The 15801-nt window shown below is 40.0% G+C and overlaps 2 protein-coding genes across 2 annotated transcripts in view; both read left to right on the top strand.

Annotated features, from left to right (window-relative positions):
- The window catches only part of ctnnbl1 (catenin, beta like 1), a 69519-nt gene extending 64268 nt beyond the window's left edge, over positions 1-5251 (top strand). Inside the window, exon 16 of the mRNA XM_034196338.1 lies at positions 4593-5251. Within this exon, the coding sequence (XP_034052229.1) occupies positions 4593-4681 (89 nt within the window). The 3' untranslated portion in view covers positions 4682-5251. The remainder of the gene's footprint in view (positions 1-4592) is intronic.
- An 8613-nt stretch (positions 5252-13864) lies between these two features.
- The window catches only part of LOC117532803 (V-set and transmembrane domain-containing protein 2-like protein), a 74748-nt gene continuing 72811 nt past the window's right edge, over positions 13865-15801 (top strand). Inside the window, exon 1 of the mRNA XM_034196303.1 lies at positions 13865-13982. Coding sequence (XP_034052194.1) covers positions 13865-13982 — 118 coding nt within the window. The remainder of the gene's footprint in view (positions 13983-15801) is intronic.

Raw genomic sequence — 15801 nt, 5'->3', positions numbered from 1 at the left:
ATAACCTTGGCATATATATTATGTTTCAAACAAAAAAACTGTTTTGTTTATTTTATAACCAATTCAAGATTTGAACTCTCTAACAATCAAACATGCTGGTAAAGTTATTTAGTAATTTGTTACCCAGTGTGGCTCCTCTATTACATACATTTAGTACTTGTAAATGCTGGCAAAATACTTTATATAGCAAATTGAAAGTCATTTTTGCAGTCCCTATTTGAGTTTTAACAACTGAAAGCTAAAACATTTTTAAATACATTTTTAGCCAACTAAAGTTACTTTTTTTTTTTTATGAACTGAAAACATTCTTTGAAATATTTTAAGTCATCATGCCCTTAAGCTTACCGTACCACGTAAAAAAATCAGTTTTTTCATAGACTTCTATGCAAATTGACTGCATTCTGCACCCAGTGGAGTTTAGCCCCCTGCTGGATATTAGAAATAATGCAGGTCAGGGTATCGTCTGCTCCACTTTGCAGGAGGTCGTTGCTTACTGCTTGCGTTTTTATTGAAAACCTTTGTAAAAAAATTATAATTTCCAAACAGATTATTTGCTAAACGTAGCTATACAAATTAGCTGGTACATTTTCGACAAACATATTTCAAACATTGCATTATTTCAGACATCGCATCTTCATATTTGCCTGTTCCTTGCATAAAGAATCGTGATACAGGAGATGGAGTCAACCCATTTTGAAAGCCTTATGGTGGTTACATTAACACACCAGAGGTTGATTCTGTGCTGGCTGAATCAGACCAGTTTCAGACTGGTTGGTGTAACAGGTTTCTAAGGAGTTGTCATACTGTAGCTCCCCCCCCCCTTCTGCTCCTGGAAATGATTCTCCTTGTACTCATGGCAGATCAGTCCCAGTCACTGACCTGAGTAATGGCCATGCTCAGTACTGTATTGTCCTCTGCCGCGTTGCCGTGGTGACAGGAGGAGAGAGTACCAGCATGCCAAAGAAAAAGGTTCTGTGGAGCTCCAAAGAGTCACCCAATCCCTGACCTTTCTGTCTGCGCGGCTGACTGCACCGCCATTTATAGACACGGACACACACGGCACAATGACAGGCCGCAGTGAAAGAGGCTGTCGCTTTTTCATGTTTCTGTTGGGTCGCTTTTTCTCCGTGTTCTCTTACCTGCTTTATCAGTCAACCTTAAAATGCAGCCTTTTTTTAACTTGAGTTACATCCCTCACCTCTCTGGATCAAATGCAAATCCTTGTTCCCTGCCATTCAAGGCCGCTGTGGACTCTTTCACCTACGCCTCCATTAGTGGTCCAGCCTTACACTTTTCTAACTTTCCAAGCCAAGCTCTCCTCAGAATACCCAATGATGGACTGACCTCTGGAGTCAGAGTGGACCACCGTCACACCAGGTGTCTTCTGACCAGAATTGAAAAAGTATATCTCAAGAAACCATTCACGTACCGTCCTGCTCAGCCTACCTTGACACTCTGATATCTGGTGCTGCTCTTCTCTTAAATACATACCGAATTTCTATCTTCACTCCTCCTGTTATGCAGTGGTAGAAAGTAACTTCTTATAAACGTGCATGCAGCTTTGAGGTCATTTTTATCCAAAGCAACTTCCAATAAGTGCATTTAACCATGAAAAAACTAACTCAAAAGCAAAGAGGCTGCAGGTACACCAGCCGTCAATTTGCCAAACCATGTTTTTAGTGCTAATTGATACTTTAGAAATATATGTATTCATTAACTAATTAATTGTATAAGCCCCTTGGAATATTCTAGGATAACTTCTAACAACCGTGCAATATTTATTAAAACAGTATCTATGTTGGTTTAGGACTTAAAGCTTGTGTAGGGCCATTTCTGGTTTATTTAAACCTATGTCTTCATCAATTGTATTGGTAATCCTGTGATCAAATATTAGGCCCTACATTTTTTACCTCAAAATTAATAGTTTTTTATACAATCAATGGCTTGTTCACATCCTTTTTGATGCATTGCCCAGTCAAACTTTGTTGCAACCCGTTACAAAAAGTGTGTCCAACGGTATCGTATCATAATTAACCAAAAACAAGACACCATTGTAATTAATCAGAATTATCTGAAGTAATCTATACAAAACATCTCCTTTGTCCCATTAAGACTGTCACCGTCTAATAACATAACCCCTCCCCCCCCACTCGTGGTGTCTTTGACAGCCATGTCTGGTCGTTCAAAACCTTGTCAGAAAAGCCTCCTCCATTCTCTCTACAGGGTCTCCCAGAGAAAAGTCATCTTTTTCATCTCTCCGTCTCGACGTCCCTGGGTTTAGGGTGTAATCCCTGCCTCGGAGGCAGAGAGACTCCACCGGGGCAGCATTCTCTCTCAAACATTAGACTCACAAATCAACCGTCAGACGGTCTCCAAGGCCTCATCGCACGAAAAATAAGAAAACAGTGAAACGCTCAGAAGCACACGATGAAGTACTGCTCAGTACACCTGGACCGCTGACTGTTCCTGAAATGAGGATAGTTGTTGTCCTGGGACCTCTCATGATGTAGAACCTTTTTTTACTTCCAGAGGACACATCTTGTAGTATACATTTTTGTTACAAGGGATGGACAGACTAAAGACTGTCTAGACTACAGTGAAAGGATGTTTGAAAATGGTTCTTTAATGGTTCTCTTTTATAATACAAAGAATAGCTTCATTTTGCCGTCATTCTTAAGTGGGTACAATGAGATCTACTGAAAAACGTTCTTGAAATTACAACATCTCTTGACTTCTTCTTTGGAAGTATTTCAAATATTAAAAGAAGAGATTATTGGTTGAGTTTACCTCTAAGGAACAAGTGAACCGGGGGGGAAAAGGACAGCTGGACTGCAGCCCCAGATCGCCATCTTAAATTGGATGACATACAAATGGGGAACGCAACAGAGACACATTATGCTCATTTTCAGGTCCATATTTGTATTTTCTGTCTCTACTGTGACATGCATGGCTTGGAGACATGTGCTGTAATGTTCAAAAAGCTCTTTATTGTTCTCACACTGCCTGTGCTGCAGCACCTCTTTTCACCCTCTGTCTGGTTGTGATTGGCCAAACATTTCAAGATGTCCAAAACCCTTGGCCTATAACGTACAATGTGTTGGGGTGCTAACCAATAGAAACGCAATTTGTACATGGTGATGTTACGGAAGTTAGCAAAGGAGTCCAATGGAGGTGTTTCAGTCAGGGGGGGGGGGGGTTCGGTTCGGTACGTTTTCGGTACAGCAGAAAAAATTATCACAAAATATATATATATTTTTTTATTATTATTAAACTGTGAATAATGTATTCACTCAAATACAAAATATAGTAAAATAAACATTAAGGTGCAGCATTTCGATGAACTGAAATAATCTGTATTTGAACTTTACTGTACTAGTACTCACAAAACATAAACTATTAGTTTTGTGTTTTTAATTATTATTAAACTGTGAATATTCACTCAAATAAATACAAAATAAACATTAAGGTGCAGCTTTTCGATAAACTGAAATAATCTGTATTTGAACTGTACTGTACTAGTACCTAAGCAGCCAGCTTGACATTAGGACTTGCTTGTCATTGTATTTTGTTGTTTAAAGAAAGATGAACTTGTCCACATTGCTTGCCGAAAGGGCAGATCTGCTGGCACTAACAATGTCTCCTGCTGTGGAGAACACCCTCTCGCTAGGGACAGAGGTAGCAGATACAGCCAGGTAGCGCTTTGCTAACATGGCAACATAAGGATATTTGGCGTTTGTAATAGCTTTGGCTCGGTCTGAACTTTCTGCGAGTGGTGGAGGCTTACATGCTAGTGGGAGTTGGGTTTGCACTTCAGTCTTTTATCTTTTGGTACCGGTGATATTCACATTCGGTGATGCCTTTTCAAATGAGTGTGATGTATTGCCAGCCGCGTAACCAATGTTAGTTGAACAATACCGACAAACCGCTTTGGTTCGGTCCACCTGTCTTTGTCCGTCATCCTTGTACGTAACTGCGAAACCAAAATGTTCCCAAACCGGAGACTTCAATGATGCTGGAGGATTTTCGAGCTCAACTTTATCTGCGTTCGCCATTTCCTCAAATTACTGACTAAATTTGAATGCATCCCTGTGACCAGCTCTCATAGTATGCCTCTCGTCCAATTAAATGACTTGGTCGCTCTGTGACGCGTTGAACCCAATGTGAGCAAATTACTCTGAATGCTGCGACGCAGCACCTGAGATTACTTCCAAGAAGTTGTTCACGTTCTCAATTTATTACGTTTAACGTTATATTCGTTCGGTACCGAACTGAAAGGCCCGTACCGAATAATTTCGGTACGTATACCGTTACACCCCTACTATATAACACACTACAGGAAAGTATAAAAGGGCCTCTTTAAGCTGCTTTTGAAATGATTCTACATTGTAACACCATTTTCTCCTTATGTTTGGCGTTCAAGTAACTTCCATTCTCGACCAGAAAGCCTTACCAAAACATGCATTTCATTATTAACCTCACATCTATCTTCCATTCTCTTGTGTTTCATGCTTCAAGGATGTTCCCTGTGACCTCAACAGCCACGCCCCCATGTGACAAGTCAACTAATCCTCCGCCTCTTGTTTGTCTTTCAGAGTACGCAGAGAGCATCGGAGACGGGAAGAGTGAGGAGTTCAAAGAGGCTGAGCGCAAGAGGATCATGGACCTTGTGGAAAACTTCTGATCGCACACACTCAAACCCACACAATGAATTCCAACTTTTAAGAACATTTAAACCCTGCTGGTCTGATCTGGGACTGATGGTGACTTCCTTTTTTTCTTTGACACACTAAACTAAAGCCCTTGGGTATGTTTACATGCACTGCAATCATGCTAGTTTGTTAACAGCTAACTGGATCAATTTCCATGGTTAAACCTGCATTTTTGGCATCCAATGTGGATTAATGAATGAATGAAATACATCAAATTCATCTTTATCTGCCAGAGAATTGGTTAAGATGATGTGATTGCTGTGCATGTAAAGCTGCTCAGTGTGGGAACAGCAGCATTGGAGTCTGAAGAGCAGAAGACTATCTTTATCTGAAACCCACGGCGAACACGAGATGTACTCGGAGCCGCAGCGCTGTTTATTTTCTGTCCCGTGGCGTTGAACACCGCGGAATAATTAACGGGCCGTTTGCACAGATCTGCGAACCTAATATATCCATCTCTCGGCTCCCCTGCTTTACCTCGTTTGTTTTGGGATTTACGTGTAAAATATTTTCTAATAAAACATTGGGTAATAAAATCCTGATTGCATGTTTGGTTTGTTTGATTAATGTCACACTTTACTGACTCAGATTGGCACCGATGAACGTCTGTGCACACGATTTTCATTACGCCTGAGCTTGGTTAGTGTTGCATGGAGGCACAGATGGAGATGACAAACGTATATCTGCAGAGAGAGATTCTTCATTTGTCTGAAGCCACCCACTGCTGGATCTCAGCAGCCTCTCAGCCCACTGCTGTCTCTCTTTGTGACACCGCTCTCACATCAGTGTGGAGGTGTATTATGGAAGAGCTCTACACACAACAAACCTACTGTGTTATTCTTCCTGTCGGTGCAGCATCTCTGTCTCTGTAGTTTTGCTTTCTTTATGCGTAGGAGCAAATAATTGTTCCCCATTTTTTTTTTGTGTGTGAAAGAGAAAGCTGACCAACTTAAACCCCACTATTTTTAGACTGATATTGATCTATTTGTAATTTCCGTGGCAAGTATTAGTGTCAGAGAAATTGCACTTTAGGGACTAAAACATCCTTGTAAATATGTTACATACACATGTTACACCCAGCTTTAACATTAGATAAGTCTTCCACCTAATGTAAGGAAGCAGCCACTGATGCAGCCCAGGTGGAGGGAAAGGCTGTTTGCTACTGGTCAAAATCATAATACGTGTAGCGCTAATTGGTCCTTCCACCAAAAGGAAATAAACCATGACTAACTCAAAATCAAGCAGTTGGTGCAGCAGGTACAGTAGCTAATCTTACGCATGATAAAGTAAATTCTCCAATTGTTTGCAGAATTGACATTGTAAAGCTAATAACACCTTTTTACAGGCAACTCTTAACTGTCTCACATAAAACTAAAAGCAGTATGACTAGAATGTCCGGCAGTGGAAAAAAACAACAATTAACTCGGTATGTTCTGTGACTTTTGGATTACCGCTATGGTGGCCAACAGGTGTAAACTAGCTACAACAGCCCATAACACTTATGTGATTTATTTGCATCGTTTTTTTCTCATAACACAAATGTGCGAAAACACATGCAAATGAAGAAACATCTTCCGTTGGCAGCTGTAGCCTGTTTCATCATTGGAAGTGTTTTGTCAGTATATTTGAAATGACTAGGTTAGCTATGTTAGCTAGCTAGCCAGCAGCCAGCCAGCAGATCTGCAATAATATAAGGATTCATGCGATCACATTGTTTAAATAAACCAAACTTACATTTTAGGTAAGTTTCCAGTGACAGTTGGCCGACTTTATGATCTGGAACGCAAAGAAGCGACTTTGTCCCAGCGGTGTGCATCACTTTTTAGTGTCCCCCTTTTTTCTTTTGTTTTTGATGTTTTATTTTTAGCTTTTTGTTTTTGTAGTGTTTGAAGTTGGTGAAGATGTGATCATTTTCATGTGGTTTGGCATATTTGTGTTACTATCTTTCTGAAGCTGCAGCTTGTTTCTCCAAATGGAAATGTTTTAGGTTGTAGCGTTTGCACCTGTGGGCCACCGTATACCTCAATATCAAATGTGATGCAAACAAATAAAGGAGAAAAAAAACATCAATAAGATGTGTTTTACTGAAGTGTATTATGAGACAACAGAACAACCTTGGAAAAGCAGAAACAAAGACATTTAGTAATAAAGTGTGTTATCTGAAATGATAGGCTCTGTCCGCACAGAATAGTGTAGTTTACAAATGCTGTTTTAGTTAAATAGATATTTTAAAGCAAATAGTTGTTTTTAATGAAACAGGTGTCAACCTACTTCATTAAAAAAAATATATATTTAAAATAAAGAATGAAAGTAGCTTATGACACCAAAAAGGGAAATTCAGGCTGTACGTATTCCTTTAATTAATATGAATATTTATTTTTAAAAAGTCTTGTAACATTGTTAATCTGCTAGTAATCCTTTTTTCTTAGGCATGTGACTGTTATCTGATTATACTTATTTTTTCTTTTGACATTATTTGGCCAATCAGTGCATTTATTGTAGAAACAGAGGGGATGACATGCAGCAAATGGTCCCAGGTTGAATTAGAACCCGGGTCCTCTGCATGTGGAACAACACATGGGCCGTCAGCTCTACCAACTGAGCTATGATTCCCCTTATTTTTAATGCAACTGTAGGGGAATACCGTTTTTTGTATCCTGATTACGTTATCCCACATGTATTCTGTTACTCCCCAAGCCTGGGATGTCTAGAGTTAATTTCTGTATCATCAATCCCTCCTTTAGTGCAACATGCCACCACCCTTTCTGGATTGCTGACTATAATCCTTTAGGAGGAAACGGGGAGGGCCGTTTACAGACAGCTGTCCCATCTATCGACTTTCATAGTGTCTCTACAAACTGCAGTATCACTCAGTAACAAGATGGGTAAAGCAGCAGGGCCTCGTTTGCGTATTGTCAGAGGAGAGCCGGCCCCATGCATCTCTTATCAGTGATTATGACTGCGGCGTGTTTAACAGCGGCTGTACAGCAATTTCACAGCCGAGGGGAAGGAGAATAATTGTATTTTCCGAATGACTGAGTGCAAACACTGTGCACCGCTGTGCTTTTGGGCTCCTCTCTTTTTAGTAGGCCTACGGAAGAAGGTATTCTGTTATTGAGAGTAAGTAGGCTAGAGGGCATTGCGACTTAAAGATTTGGTGTATACAGGCCTTTAGGAACTGAAACTCAACAGGAACCCTTTGCTGAGGTACTGTGGATCCTCCCTTCATTGTTTACTCCACTGATATGCGTTCTCTAAAAGGTCAACTCAGTTAAGAGTCCACTGTTTTTCAAAGGAGATTGCTAATTGCTGCTATTCCATTGCAATAACAAGATGTTGTTCTATAATTGTGGTGTTATGAAAGATAGTGGTGCTTTCTCTGTAAAAGTGAGGGGAAACTAGCAAAAACCTCCTAGTTGAGAAAATGGTAGGAAAATGAAAATTGCTCATTTAATACTAAATCATTTTTTTCTTTTAATAGTATTAAAACATTTTGACTTTCATTAAACATTTACCTGCTAAGGGAATATTTTGGATAATATGGTAATTACTTTAATTGATGATCTTGATACATCCATGCTGGAGACCGGTCTCTGACCGGTCTCAACGCTGTGTGTGTCCGTCAGGAAACAAGCTGTTAACAAGTAGTTCCAGCAAACATCCACTGATAAATTGCGATGTTAACAACCTCATGATAATCTCGTATATTTTTTAATTTAGGATCATACCTGTGTTTAGTCTAGAAAAAGATAAATGTGTGCATTTTATTATAAAGTTGTGTATATTTACAGACTGTTGCAAAAACTAAGAAGCTTATAAACATCAGGTTTAAAACTAAAAGAGCTTTGAAACACAATGAAAGATGTTTGGAGTTTTATTTGAGTTATTCATTTAAACTTTTTGTCAAAGAGATGCTGATTTGAAACCGTTGTTACACACAGTTACGGCATTTCCTGTTTCTGCCGGAGAGAGGGGAGGCCGTCCCAAAGCGTGCTGCTGTATTTACTCCCTCCATATGACATGAGGGAGCCTCGTTGAGCTGCGAGTGTGGCTACAGACGGAGTTCACTCCGTCACGGAGGGGTAGGGTCGAGGGAGTGGTTTGGGATTGGGCCAGAGTTTGCGTGGAGGACCGCACATTTTCCCGTCAAGTTTTTTTTTTTTTAAATCGCAAACATTGCGTAGAAACTGGCGTACGTCATCTTTTGAGCGTACGCACCGTTTATAAATGAGGCCCCAGGACATCAATCCTTAAAAAACAGAACAATTAATAAGTTGGCTGTGTAAATAAATAAATAAATATCACAGTGTGGCTGTGTACAAAATAGAGACTCCTTAATCAATATATGCAACTTGGAATACAAAATGTACTTTTATGGGAATAATAGGGTCATAAACTTGAAACCCTCTACACTGCATTATTGGATATAAGTCCCTGTAGCAACATTACAGCCCCATATCAAATTGATACCATAAAAAGGCCCAACAGTGCAGAAAGATCACAAAAATGTAGCCTATTATTCAGTATCACAAACTAATTATAACAACAGAAGAGGGAAAGATGGTGTATGATCTAAACTCCACCAGTAGTATTTGAGCCTTTGACTTAATGTGAGGATCTGAGTCACATGACTTGGACTCAAATCACATGAAAAAAAAGGACTTGTAACTCTGCTTGGAATAAAACACCAATGACTCGTGACTTCACTTGAGCCTTTTGACTTGAAATGAATAGATAGTCACCCAAGCCCAAAATGTAAACAGTATGGAATTTTAAAAGTATTTATTTCCTTTCGCAGTGATCATTTAGTCCGGTTAAGGAAATGATATGGAGGCCAACAAAAAGCACTGTTGAGACTCGAGACTTGAGTATCTTGACCTTGCACGTGTCAGGTGTGACTTGGGACTTGAATTTTCTGCCTTCAGTATAGACTGTCTTGACACTTGACCGGGGACCTCCCTATTTGGACTTGAGACTTGTCAGCCCCAACTAAGGGCTTGTCTAAGAATTTAATTGGGACTATGCTTGGAACTTGTAGGTGTTGAATTGGGACTTTAGTTGGGACTTGTCAGTCTTGACTTGAGACTTGAGTTAGGGCTTGTCAGTGTTTACTTGGAATTTGTCAGTCTTGACTTGGGACTTGAGAGCAAAGCCTTGAGTCTTATTTGTGACTCTAGAAACAATGACTTGGTTTCCACCTCTGGTAGCAGTGTTTAGAGGCGACCCTGACTGATCATTTGCCTTTGTTTCTCTCCTCATTACCCTGCCTTGCAGTCATAAACAACTTCCCAAACATAAAGCTGTCAAACCCGTGGGCTCAGATCAAAGCTTCCATGTCCGACAGTCAGACTGTGGTCAGCAGCACATGGCCCACGCTCACTGCTTGATAACTTATTTCCACTAAATTGGCCACTCTCACTGCCTACGCATTATTGTACACTGCAATAACACATTTATTTCCCATGATGATTTTATTGAGGCATAGCAAAGTATTACTGAGGCACACTCCACAGAAAAGGGGGTCTAATAACACCCCAGAGGTTAACAGACCACCAGTAAGTGATCATTATGAAGGCATTGGAGCCCTGCAGTATATGTGTTTCTAGTTTCAGTGTTTACTATTACGTAAGAACAGTTTGTCCTTCCTTCTCTCTCTGTGTCTCGGACTGAAGAAGGAGCATGAAGGTCTTTAAAATGGCTTTTGTTAAAGGGGGTAATTGGAGTCAGGTCATCTAATCAGTGTTGACATTCAGATATGGTCATAGCGGTGTCCCTGAATCTGTTAAATCTTCACCAACGCTTGGTTTTGAAAGGAGATTGCTCTTCACAGCAGAGACCCAGTGAGGTGAAACTTGCCTCTCTCCACAGATTCCAGGGCATCAGGCGCCAAATATATATCTGAAATGCCAAAGAACTGAAAATAATAACGAACCTTCAGTGTGTTATGCACTTGCTTATGCATGCATTCAATGGTCCCAAAACAACTATAATTAAAAAAGGAGGAAAAACTATGAAGATTGGTGTTAAAGGACAGAAAGCCCTCAAAAAATATACAATTGAAAATGATGGCAAGGACAGGTTTTATAAGGCTATTGGAACACAATGCTGGGAACACCTTCTGTCTGTCTGTACCTGTGTACTCTCATGTTCCAGATAACCCAGATTCCCCCACATTTCTTTTTGGTGTCTATCTACGCCGGGATCCTGAGTCGTGGCTGATCCTGTTGCTGTGGTCCTGCCTGACTCTCATCATACTACTTCCCTGACGGCTCCCACCAGATTATGGACATCCTCGTGGATTCATCTTCTTATACAGACACATGCATTTCCAAACATTTGGACTACCTATGTTGTAAATGTATTATCTTTTCAATTTACACACGGCATCTATTGCACGTCTGTCCATCCTGGGAGAGGGATCCCTCCTCTGTTGCTCTTCCTGAGGTTTCTCCCATGTTCCCTTTAAACTGTGGGTTTTCTCCGGAAGTTTTTCCTTGTACGATGTGAGGGTCTAAGGACAGAGGGTGTCGTATTGTCATACTGATATTCTGTACACACTGTGAAGTCCACTGAGACAAATGTAACATTTGTGATATTGGGCTATATAAATAAACATTGATTGATTGAACAAATCAGGAAAATCTTCCAATTTTCAAGGGTGCAATGTTATGTTTAGAAGAATAAGAAAAAGCACAATACTCACATAAACCTGGAGGGAGAGCAATATGGTTTGTTGTTTTCTGGTCCAAGCTACAGTGGCCGACAGATGCAAACGTGCTACAACAGCAACAACAACACTTACATAAGGAGAAACGCGCTGCAGCTTAAAAAACGATGCAAATACAAAAACACAAAGGTGCCAAAACCCATGCAAAGGAAGGAACATCTTCACCAACTTCACAACACATGTGCAGCTTGTCAAACTTCAAAAACACACAGCCCAAAACATCTCGTAATGGGAATGTTTTAGGGCTGCCACTCTACCAAGTAGCTTCAATTTAGGGAATTATTAAAAAGGAACTTGTCATATTAAAGCTTTGATTTGAAATAAAATGTAATTTCTGTGTGAATGATACCCACACGTGCTTTCTCACATCCCCATCCTTTACTGTGCAACACAAATATCAACAGTATATGAATACACCTTGATACTTTATTTATGATTCAAATTAAAATACAGCTAATGTATTTTATACAACCCGATCTATTTACACCAAACAAGTCTCATATGTATTGCCCTTTGTAGAAAAATGATGGAGAAGTGATTGATGTCCAACCATACTCCATGACCTTATGTTTAATGGTAAAACGTTTGAATTATAAATGTAGAAATATGTTAAGCAGAGGCTAAACGAAGGCTTTCTCAAAGTTGAAATACAGTAGGACAGGTAGTTTATCATTGTACCTAACAAGGTGGGCATAATCCCCCCTGGTTATGCTGCAGTGTTGTGGACAAGTGCTTAAGATCAATGACGTTTGAAAAGGCACTTACAGACTGTTCCATAAAGTCCAATAGCCCATATCCTAATGTGGCTGGTCACTTGAAATGATATCTTCTTCTTCTGGTGACCATCACTGCCTCCAAGAGTGGTGTCAGTGAACACACCATCCTGCAGCTTTAGTGTCGCTGTCCATGGTGCTGAAATCAGACTCAAGCACTCACTGCATGTCAAAACCACCGATGGAGCTTATCACAGTAAGAGGACTCTCTCAGAACCTCTGTAGTCCAAACACTTTGCTATTAATGGGAAATGAAATGCTTTTTAGACTACTTGCTAATAGTCATACCCATTATAAATAGGCTTTCCACTTTGAAGAATAGAGTATTCTTTTTATTTTGTTCTTTAGAAACAAATCTGTATTCCAGACTTGTAGGAGTATTCAATTGGAGATAAGCTGCTGCATAGGTCTACAAGCTGGAACAAAATGTGTAGGGACAACAAAAAAAACAAATAAATGCAAAGTAATACTTACATTTGGTTGTCAATGCCAACTGCTGCAGCTCTTTTAAACTGATTCTAAATGTGGGTAAGGAGTGGACAACAAATACTTTCAACCAAAAGCTATTAGTGATAAACTTGTGACAGTAACAACTTATCAACTGTCTTTACATTAAGATTGAAATGTTGTTAAAGTGATATTTGAGTCCTAAAAGCTGGATATGAGTCAGCATTTTTGCACTTCCGGTTCCCTTGTCTCAAAGAAATGATTTTATATAGTTTTTTGTTGTTGTTGTTGTTGTAGGATGTGTCTTAAAAAGGTGGTTGCTAACAAATTGCTTGATGAGACAAAAAGAGGTTGTCCTGGACATTAAACGTCATCACGCAGAACACAAGATTATTGTGTTCAATCCAAATGGGTAAGTATCGTACACTTTTGTTTGCCACAAAGCTTATTTTCTGCATTACTCTAATCAACAGACAAAAGAAAATGAAACTGAATATCTTATGTAAAGGTTTTTGTTTTAGGGATTAAAGCAAAAACAAAAAAGGAGCAGGTCTATTCATCAATTTTGGATGCTCTAGGCTATTTTTTTTCATTAAATCTTATTAATTATCTATTAAACAATCAAAATCCTGATCAACACTAACTGTAGTCAGATATTGGTCAATTCAGTCTGTGAATGAGATACAAATATGCGAAGCAGACTTCATGCTAACTCTGTTAGCAAACACACTGTTAAGCTAATGCTGGAGCACTGAGAGCACTAAAGTGTATGATTGCGCATGTTTATCAGTTTATTATTTAGTTAAAATTAATTTAAAAAAAAATACGTTTGTTTGTTTGGAGCTTTGCATTTGTAATTGTTATCTTATCATACCATCATATTTCATTTGCTTGTCGAAAAACGTTGAAAAGTTGAAGGTTCCTGAACGTGTTTCGAATATCCTTCCTCTCAAAACCGCAGCACCTGCGATATTGAAGAAGTCCCTCCGCCGCATGTAGAGCCAAGTGAACGGAAGCAGAGGCTCAGTCAGTCTGCTGGCACACAGAGAGGCTGCAGCGACTCCTCTCATATTCAGCTACTTCTCTCTCTTTCCCGCTAGAACAAATTACCTGGATTTCAAAAAACAAACAAACAAAATAAATAAATTTTTCTTTATCGACGTGCACTACCGGATCTGAAACAAGACAAGAGATAAACCAGAGGAGACATGGGAGCGTTCAGAGTGCTGCTGGGGAGTTTACACTACATGGGACTCTACATGCAACTTAGTGTCTCCACAAGGCACGCTGGACACGGCGAGGTGGAGAACCACATCTCCGGGAACGGTAAGAGTGATCATTTATTTGTCTTTTATTCGGGGGCATCAAAGGGGCTGTGGAGAGGACGGCAGAAGTGATGCCATCTGCTGACATGCAGAGGAGGGATTAAACAAAGAGCAGCGCACAGGCTGAGAGGCTGTTGCTGATAATATGCAAACTAATGCAAAGGTGTGTTTTCTTTGATTGTGTGAGCAGGCATTTCATGCAAAATAGTTTCTGGCTACCTGTCAGTGCATGTCTATCCATCTTATTAGCAATGTTTGCAGATGTTCAGACACATTTGGAAGGCTGAATGAATTTGCTCGCATTGATATAATTGGCTGTGGATCATTCTGTGATGTATGTCTGACAGGATTTTGTTTTCTGTAAGAGCTGCAGCTCTCTCCGGATCAGTGGGTGATTCATCCAGGAGGAGCAGAGTGGTGGGTGATGTCAGCTGATAGATGGAAGTCAATATGCTCATTGAGTATACCCATGACATCTGTACTCAACCAGCTTTCCTTGGAGCTGTCTCTTTCTATCTCAAGGAGCTTCCCTAAATAGCCTCCACGTGTTTACACAGTGTTACATCATGCAGACTAACACATATGGAGTATACACAGTTTGTTTTCGGTCACTTTGGCTCCGCCTGGAAATCTCCACAGGTGTCACGATGCTGGTTTGGCTTGCAGATGTGTGTGGGATGGAAATGAAGGGAGGAGGGGTGGATGTGATGGGAAGAAAGTCTAGATGATTCACTGCCCTTGAGGTATTACAGGAGTAGATGTTAGGTTCTTATTCCGTTAATGTGCCTTATTATCAGATCCTTCCTGGTAACAAGTCCCCCTCTATCACCTAGACTCAAGGGGTATCCTGCACACCTGAACTGTTGGGTTTAAAACACAAATTCCTTTTTTCCTTTCATTTAAAAGTGGATTTGCAAAATTACATTTTTGAGGTTTGGTAAAGTATCATCATGTCTGGACCTGAAACCTGAGAAGGGCATGTTGAGGACTAACCAATTGTATATGAAGCACAGAGCCAGTCTATGATCCAGAGAAAGCAGTAATGTTAGATCTTTATGACCAAAAACTAAGAAATTCTAGACAAACATGAACTGCACTCACACACTTTCTTGCAGAGAAACTAGTTGCGGTATTTCTGTTCCTAGTCAGGATGTTCTGATCCTTTCATAATTCACTTGGCTGTTGGACATGTTGGACTGGTATCTGTATGTATGTGAATATAAAACGTAGAACAAATGTGACATTGACACATTGCAACACATTTGTCAGACTGAGGTGACCAACAACATTCCCATAAAGACAATGATAACATTGTTAGAGGCAGTATGTACATTGTTTCATAGTGAGGTTTGAGTTGTCGTTCTTGTGTGATCTTAGTGTGGACCTTTGGTTACGGCTGTCCGTATATCGGCATGGATGAATGACTCGCCTGGCATTCACCTACAAAATATCACAAAAAAAGACATGTGGTAACCAAGAAGAGACTCAGAAGGATCACACACAGAGAAAGAGAGAGGCAATGAGCACAAGAAGACACACAATGACAAAAGAGAGAGACACCCAAAGTGACTAGAAACATTGGCAAACCAACCACAGACAAAAATAACTACAACGAGACAGAAAATGACTACAAATAGACACCAAAGAGATGCGTAATGACTACAAAGAGACACACAACGTGTATGTAGGATAGGTGGTAGAAGCTTTTGCATCTCTGCAAATAATGTGCCAATATGTATGGAGGGATTGTAACCTCTGTCTAAGGGTGATTCTAGTCTTGTCAGTGGTGTCCTCCTTCATCTTCCTTGGTTCGTCCACTG

Source organism: Gymnodraco acuticeps, unplaced genomic scaffold (assembly GCF_902827175.1).
Source record: "Gymnodraco acuticeps unplaced genomic scaffold, fGymAcu1.1, whole genome shotgun sequence".
Lineage (NCBI taxonomy): Eukaryota > Metazoa > Chordata > Actinopteri > Perciformes > Bathydraconidae > Gymnodraco > Gymnodraco acuticeps.
Note: the sequence above shows the minus strand (reverse complement) of the source record. Positions and strands in the feature narration are given on the sequence as shown.